The sequence below is a fragment of the Ursus arctos genome, unplaced genomic scaffold (assembly GCF_023065955.2).
Source record: "Ursus arctos isolate Adak ecotype North America unplaced genomic scaffold, UrsArc2.0 scaffold_1, whole genome shotgun sequence".
Taxonomy (NCBI): Eukaryota; Metazoa; Chordata; class Mammalia; order Carnivora; family Ursidae; genus Ursus; species Ursus arctos.
The window spans coordinates 82,983,581-82,991,364 of record NW_026622763.1 but is presented as its reverse complement, the minus strand read 5'-3'; the positions used below and the strand labels follow the sequence as shown (position 1 = coordinate 82,991,364).

The 7,784-nt window shown below is 44.9% G+C and overlaps 1 protein-coding gene across 1 annotated transcript; it reads right to left on the bottom strand.

Moving 5' to 3' along the window:
* Positions 1-1,657: 1,657 nt before the first annotated feature.
* Positions 1,658-4,284, bottom strand: LOC113248029 (gamma-crystallin F). Its single transcript, XM_044381652.2, has 3 exons — positions 4,276-4,284; positions 3,942-4,184; positions 1,658-1,930 (listed from the first exon to the last, which is right to left on the bottom strand). Exons 1-3 carry the CDS (start codon positions 4,282-4,284, stop codon positions 1,658-1,660), a joined length of 525 nt encoding a protein of 174 aa, XP_044237587.1.
* Positions 4,285-7,784: the final 3,500 nt, after the last annotated feature.

The following is a 7,784-nucleotide window of genomic DNA, read 5'->3' as shown; positions in this document are numbered from 1 at the left end:
TGCCGTGTGCCAGCGACTGTTGTCTTGGGCAGCAGGGACCTAAATGTCCTTAGAGCTTCTCCACATACCTTGGAGCATGCATGGGTGGTAGGGAAATAAAACGTTAGGCATAAATTATCTGACTACGTTATTCCTCTAATGTTCGAGGTTTGGGAAACAACACATTTCCTAGCTGAACAAATTCCCTTTCTCTCTCTCTCTCTGTTTTTTTTTTTTTTCAAATAGAAAATCGCTTGCAGTGGTTCTGCCATAATCGTGGCCCTGCAGCTCCCCAAGGCCCTGTTTCATCAAGATGTTGCCATTTTCACCATAAGTCAACTCCCTAAGTTGGGAAGCAATTTGTTTTTTCTCATGTACACGATAAACATCTAAAATTGAGAAGTCTAGTATTTTCACTTAAAATCTTGTGGTGTTATAGAATTCCTATGTGGGTTCCGTTCGAGGAACTTCATCTGCCCGCAAAGAAATTTTGAACTCAATTAGATGAATAGTCTCCATAAGTTTCTTTTTTTTTCTTTTTTAGTGCCATCATTATTATCAAATGCTCATACATAAACTAGATGTGATAAAGATTGATCCAAGTTAGGAGACAACATCAGCCTGGCTTATAACAGGTTTATGAACTTGGCGTGATTGCGTTTTATTTTCCTGATCATGCACCACCCGCTTTTACTTTTGTCACTCTGTGCTCATTTTTTTATAATAATTTTTTATTATGTTATGTTAGTCACCATACAGTAAGTATATCCCTAGTTTTTGATGTAATGTTCCATGATTCATTACTTGCGTATAACACCCAGTGCACCATGCAATATGTGCCCTCCTTACTACCCATCACCAGCCTCTCCCATTCCCCCATCCCCCTCCCCTCTGAAGCCCTCAGTTTGTTTCCCAGAGTCCCCAGTCTCTCATGGTTCATTCCCCCTTCTGTTCTGTGCTCATTCTTATCCGCGCACGCACTGCCTGAGTTCTCTGTTCCTCCTGTAAGTAGAAAAATGTTTGGAAGAGTCCTTTGGACTGTTTACTAAGGTGACACTTGGTTCTTATATTTATGCTCTGAATACATAAATAATAGATCTGTTCATCCAGTCACATATTTTTGACCTAAGACATGTCAGACGCAGTTATCTTACCAGACTTACCTGTCTAACTCTATCCCCCTCAGAGACAGCTTCACTTAGCTGCTCCACATGGTGTAATCTCCAAAAGGGACATCTACTAAGAAAGAGTACCAAGAGGGTGACCAGATGTCCCGCCAGCAAGCTTACAGAACAGCTTCCTAGAAACTACTGCATGCAAAGCTAAACTACGTCAGTGACTTTAAAATAAAAATTCATGTAATCCAAACCTTGTGAGATGAACACTATTATTACCCTGTGTTTTATTAGTTGGGAAACTGAGGCACAGAAATGCTAAGGAACTTGTCCCAAGACCTATAGCTAGTAAGGATTTGGATGAGGCATTCGGGCTCCAGAGTCTGTGCTCTTAATTGCTACCCCATACCACCCTTTCCACTGATATGTGTAAGCAAATCCACGTTATTCCCAGCTGGCTGTCTGCCGAGCCTAAAAGGAAAACAGGACCACATAATTGCATCAAACACACGGGAAATATTTTATTAGTTTCCAGATGGAGAACAGGGTAGAGTAAAAATATTTCAATAGTAATCCACGGCTCTCCTCAATGAGCCCACTCTGGCACTTGTGGCCCCCCAGTCATGGTAGCGCCTGTAGTCCCCCGGTCTCAGCAGGTACTGGCGCCCCCGGTAGTTGGGCATCTCATAGAGGACCCAGTAGCCCTCCAGCACGTGGAAGGAGTGGATCTCACTGAAGTGGAAGCGGTCATGGAGCGAGGAGCAGTCCTCAGTGATCTCTACCATCTGGCCCCTGTAGTCCTCTCGCTCGTAGATCCTGATTCTGTGGGAGCTGGTCTGTGGGTTCAGCAATCAGCAGATGAGAAAAGTCAGAAAACCTGGACCTTAGCAACCAGTCACACACCCCACCAGGGGCCTGGACATTTCTTTTTCTTTTCTATATCAAAGATGACAAATTTTAAAGATAGCCAACACCAGGGCAGCTGCATACAGTGGAATAAGTTGTATACTGCAAAACTGAAGAAGGTGTCATTTGCCTACATCAGACTATGCATGGTGCTCTCTAGAGTTTCTAGGGCCACAACCTATATGAATCATACATGCTGGCCCTAATTAGTATCATTCTTAAGTAACTATATATAACTATAACTATATATATATAGTGACTATATATAACTATATATATATATGTTTGTATATAGCTCTCACCTCTATGGGCTTATAGTGGACTGAATTGATCCTTGGATGGCATAAAAATAATTAGATATTCAAATAAATTTTTTAAAAGGATCCCTGGAAAAGAAAGTTATAATTTTTAATCTCAACAGTATTAGAAGCTAGTGGGAAAGGAAGTCAAGTTGCTTCTCCTTCAGGCGAAGTCACAGACTGGTAGCAATAACCCTAACCCTGGGAAACAAACTGCGGGCTTCAGAGGGGAGGGGGATGGGGGAATGGGAGAGGCTGGTGATGGGTAGTAAGGAGGGCACGTATTGCATGGTGCACTGGGTGTTATACGCAAGTAATGAATCATCGAACTTTACATCGGAAACCGGGGATATACTGTATGGTGACTAACATAATATATTTAAAAAAATAAAAAAATAAAAAAATAAAAGAATAGAGTCCAGCCCAGGCAATCCCCAGTCCCTTCCCTCTGCTTTAAACCCTGCTACTCTAAGATCCTGAAAGGCAAAACAAGCCATCACAAAGATTAGATTTATTTCTCAGCTCTAACATATCCTCCTGCAAGTCTGCTTTAGGTAATGAACAAAACCAGAAGCTCAAGATCATGAGGGAGGCCTGCACAGGACCAAGGGAGTATAAAACCTTTAGAAAAATGGAAAGTTAGGCTGTTTGTCCTGAGCAAATGCTGTCTGTCCTTCCTTGAGCTCTCGCTCTTCTTTTATCTGCCTTCCCAGAAGGCCCCGACGGTCTCAATGTCTTCCTTCTCCCACCACTGAACGCTCTTCAGGAGAAGTTCTCACAGGCTATCATCCTGCGTACCAACGACGGCTAATCAGGCATCCCCCGTGGTTGGGAAGGACCCACATGCGCATCATCTAATCTGGTCTTCACAGCAGCCCGCAACATGTGGGGCAACCATTCTAGCCTTTTCTTCTTTTGCAAGAAGCTAAGCTGGAGCGCTCAGTCTGTAATTAGGAAAGTCTGGACGGGAAAGGAGAAGCCCGGATTTTCAGGCTCCTCCTGCCCGTCGGGGTCCATCAAGGCATTACACCCGCGGGGGGGGGTTCACACTTTGCAAAAGTGGTACGTTTTCCACAGGACCGTGTCAGAGTCAGATTAGAGAACCCCCAGCGGTGGGATTTCAGGCTGCTGGGCTTGATTTGGGGAACAGTGGGTTTTGCAGGAGCTGCCGGAATCCCATCGTCTGTTACTTGTCTTGACTGAACAAAAAGCGGGACTTGATGTTCTTAATAAGAATCGTTCATACTTAGGGGAAGGGGTGGCTCGCCCTGTACTCTCCTTTCATCCTTATTCCAACCCTACGAATTAGCTACTTTTATTGGCCCCAGTTTACAGATGGAGAGAGAGAGAGAAGTGGCGGGAGGAACTAGCCCAGGCCCGGACGATCCGGTATCAACCCGCTGCTCGCTCCTCACCTGTCGCACGGACACTTCGAACTACTGCACTGCTTTTTCCCTGTAGCGGGAGTTTAATTGTAGCGAAGCACAATAAACCTTTAAATTAAAAGCATTGCACCCATTTTCCGTGGAGGACAACCTTAGAGATACGCGCAAGGAGAGGAGACCATAGAGCCAGCAGCACGGGGCTGCCATCCGCGCTCTGCGCGCCCCATCTGGAGGCGGCCCCGGGGTGCGGGACTCACGTGCGGGATGAGGCGGCAGGAGCGGACCGCGTCGCTGAGGCCCAGCCACTGCTGGTAGTCGGGGTAGTCCCCGCGCCGCAGGAAGTACTGGCAGCCCGCGTAGTTGGGCTGCTCATACACCATCCAGCAGCCGCTGTCCACGCGGATGGAGTTGCAGCGGCTGAGGTAGGGCTGCAGGTTCGGGTGGTCGCCGCTGCACTCGTAGTGGCGGCCCTGGAAGCCCCGCTCCTCGTAGAAGGTGATCTGCAAGGCAAGGGAGGGAGAGGCTCAGAGGCCTGGCCCCCGGCCCCAGCGTGCGGGGACCCCTCTGGGCCTGGGGCCGCGCTGGGCTCACCTTCCCCATGGCTGGTGGATGGAGGTCAGTGATGGGCCTCAGGCGCGCGCGTCTATATAGCAGGAGGCCTGCTGCGTTGGCAGGAACAACACAAAAGGGGCCCTCGGGGTGAGGAGGGGATTTTCTCTCTCGCTTTTCTACATAATGACTGCGGGGGGTGGGGTGGGGGACTTATTGTATGTTTTCTCTTAGACTTTCCAGTGCTTTCGAATTGATGACCCGCGTTAAAACTGTCACTTGGTGCCTCTGGGGCCTTTAAATGAAGCCTAGTTAGGAATTTGGAACTGAGCAAAAGCCTTTCACCGAGTTAATAATTGCAACGAAATATTTTACTATCTTTTAAAATTTCAAGATGATCTCCTTTTGAGTAACAGAGCCGGGTAGTGACTGAGTCTGAGGTCAGAGTGGACCCCAGCATGAGACGTTTTGATTAGAGAGCATTTTCTTGGTGCGAGAATCTGGAACATGGGGAAGAACCTGCCTTCTCCATAGTGCGTTGAAAGTAAGATGGGATTTCCCTCTAGGAGGAAGCAGCTCTCCATGACCCTACAGGCTGACAAGTGGGTACAGCAGATACTGCTAACACTTGAGAAAGGGTGAGGGGGGCTCATACCCTGAGGAAGCCCCATTTAGGCCCCGGCCTCCACTCTGCTCCCTGGAGACTGGGCTAGACCAGGGTCATCTCTAGGGCCTCAGCTGGGGTGCCTCTCACAGGCACAGGCAAGGAGACCCTCACTTTGGGAACTCACAAGGTGACTCACTGGTGGTTCCGACTCACACGGTAACTTTCTATTTAATAATTTTGCTAAGTGCTAAGCGTATTTGTTTGGATCTAGCTGCTAGTTAATGTGCAAGTATAACAAAATTTTAAATCCTACAAAGCTTCTGCCTTCTCTACCTTTCCCAGAGCCGGGCAAGCCCTGGTTGCTTTGCAGTTAAGGCTCTGGCTCCAGGGGCTGGAGTCTTCTTTCCTCCCCAGCAAGATCAATCCACCCAACCCCAACAGCTCCTGGTGCCCTACTCTCTTTAAAGCAGCCTTTCTCAACCTCAGCACCATTTGACATTTCAGACCAAAGCACTCTCTGCTGTGGGCTGTCCTGTACATTGTAGGTAGGCTATTTAGCAACGTCCCTGTCTGGTACCCACTGGATGCCAGGAGCACCCCCCCCTTCCTCCTTCCCCACGTTAGACAATGGAAAATGTCTTCAGATATTGCCAAACATCCCTGTGGGGGGAAACCTCACTCCCCTCGTGGAAAAGTACTGGTTTAAAAGTGCTAGCCACATGCTTCATTTTTTCACCATTAGTTGTCCTACCGCATTAATGGGATGGTTTATAGGCTGTCAGGAACTGTAGAAATGCTCAGAGATGCTCTGGGGTCACTCAGACAGCAAGTAGGAGGGAAAGGCAGAGCGCCCCTGATCTTATGCCCCCACTTCAACCAGAGCATTTTCACTTGTATCTGTTTTATATAAACTTTATTGGAAACAGGGATTTATTACTAGGTAATAATAATTTTAAAAAATATTTGAAAACCATTGGTTTTAGGTATTGTGACTCCCACAATGCCCTTTAAAATGCAAATACCTTATCTACTAATCACAGTACATAATAAAATTGTCTTCCTTTTGTATATCAGTGTAAATGAATTTCCCAGGACAGCCAGCTAATTCCTTGTGAAAAGATCTTGAGAGAATGAAACACAGGCCTGATAGATTTTGTTGTGATAAAGTCTGAAAACATTGGATCATGGCACCATGCCAAAGAGAACAAGAATGAGGTGGATACCACTTGTTAAGTTCTGGACAACCAGAGATTAGCTTATGAACAGTGGGCCCAGAAAATGGGGTTTGGAGAGCTGACAAAGAGAATGAGCTAAAACTGGGCTGGGACAAATTCACAGTCTGGTCCAGAAGCTGATTGGGGCTCTGGTTTGAAGGTTTCTAAATGGTCCTTGTGCTCGTTATTTGAAGATGGAATTAGGGATTTAATGGTTTGCTTATTTTTCTTAACTCATTGAGGATTAGTTCAGTTATTCATGATGCTTTTTTTTTTTAAGATTTTATTTATTTATTCGACAAAGAGAGAGACAGCCAGCGAGAGAGGGAACACAAGCAGGGGGAGTGGGAGAGGAAGAAGCAGGCTCCTAGCGGAGGAGCCTGATGTGGGGCTCGATCCCGGAACGCCGGGATCACGCTCTGAGCCAAAGGCAGACGCTTAACCGCTGTGCCACCCAGGCGCCCCTCATGATGCTTTTTAAATATCAACTTTACCCTCCATCTTCTGACATGCAAAGCTTAAAGCTGAGTAGATTTCTTTTTAACTAAAACTTTCCGGTAGACTGAAAATGAATAGCATCAATTTATATATTAGTTAGGAAATCAGGTGACAGATTTGATTACTATATCACCAGAAAAAGAAAAATAGTGTGGAGACACTGGGCACAAGGCTTAGCAGGAATATAATGTTTTCAGCCCACCTGCCCCAAAGTGCTACTAAGGCACTGAAGCTTTGTCTCCAAGCTCTTGGGGAAGAAAACAAAACACAAAAAACAGTCCGCTAGAGGACAATGCAGAGTAAAATGGAAATTAACCCCTGTCAAATAAAGCATGCAGTACTAAGTATGGCAAGAGAATACGAAAAACTTGAATGACCAGGCTCTTTCTTCTAAAGGCTTATAGCATGTTTTCCCAAAAGGATGTGGCGAACTTTCTTCCAACTGACTGCTTTAGTATTTGAGCCTTTTGATCAGTGTTTATTTTCCCAAAACAAGCATCAAATAAGGAATTTCTTAGTAATTGTATTCTTTCCTGAAGTATATTTAAGGCCTCCTGAGGATTAAATGTTACAACCAACAAATTATATTTCTACTCTAAATCATAGGCTCTACAATGAAATTCTGCAATTGACTTTGATTCCATAAGGGGCAACTGCAGCCCCCCGACACTGATCACAGAGAAGTACCGAGGTTCTCAAAGGAGCTATGCCGAGAAACACCAAGTACTATTAGCCTGAATAGTAATCAGATGAGGCAGGAGTGACTCTGTCCGTCACATATTATTTATCAAGGTCTTACAAACCAACTGCAAATTAATATAGCTATTTGCTTTTAGTCAATTTGTAGCATTCATGCTAATAGCAGAACATAATTTAAAGACAATTCACCCTTGAACAGTTTGTGATAGCAGATGTGAAATGCAGACTATACAAAACGTGGGTAAAAAAATCCACCCTTTGTGTCAGCATGCTGAAAGAGATGCTAAAAATACAGTAACATTTCCAATTTCAAGTCAGGAAGAAAAAGAAGAAAGAAGAGGTACATTGCATCCAATGAATTTAAAGATATTTGAATTCAAATACATTTGTGATTATGTATTATATGTTATATATATTATATGTTATGTATATAATATATATACACACTGAAAAAGAATTCTGACCCCGTAATGCCCGAGGAGAAAATAAAGTTACAATTAAGGATTTAAGATTATTTTTCTTGTTTTTAAGTG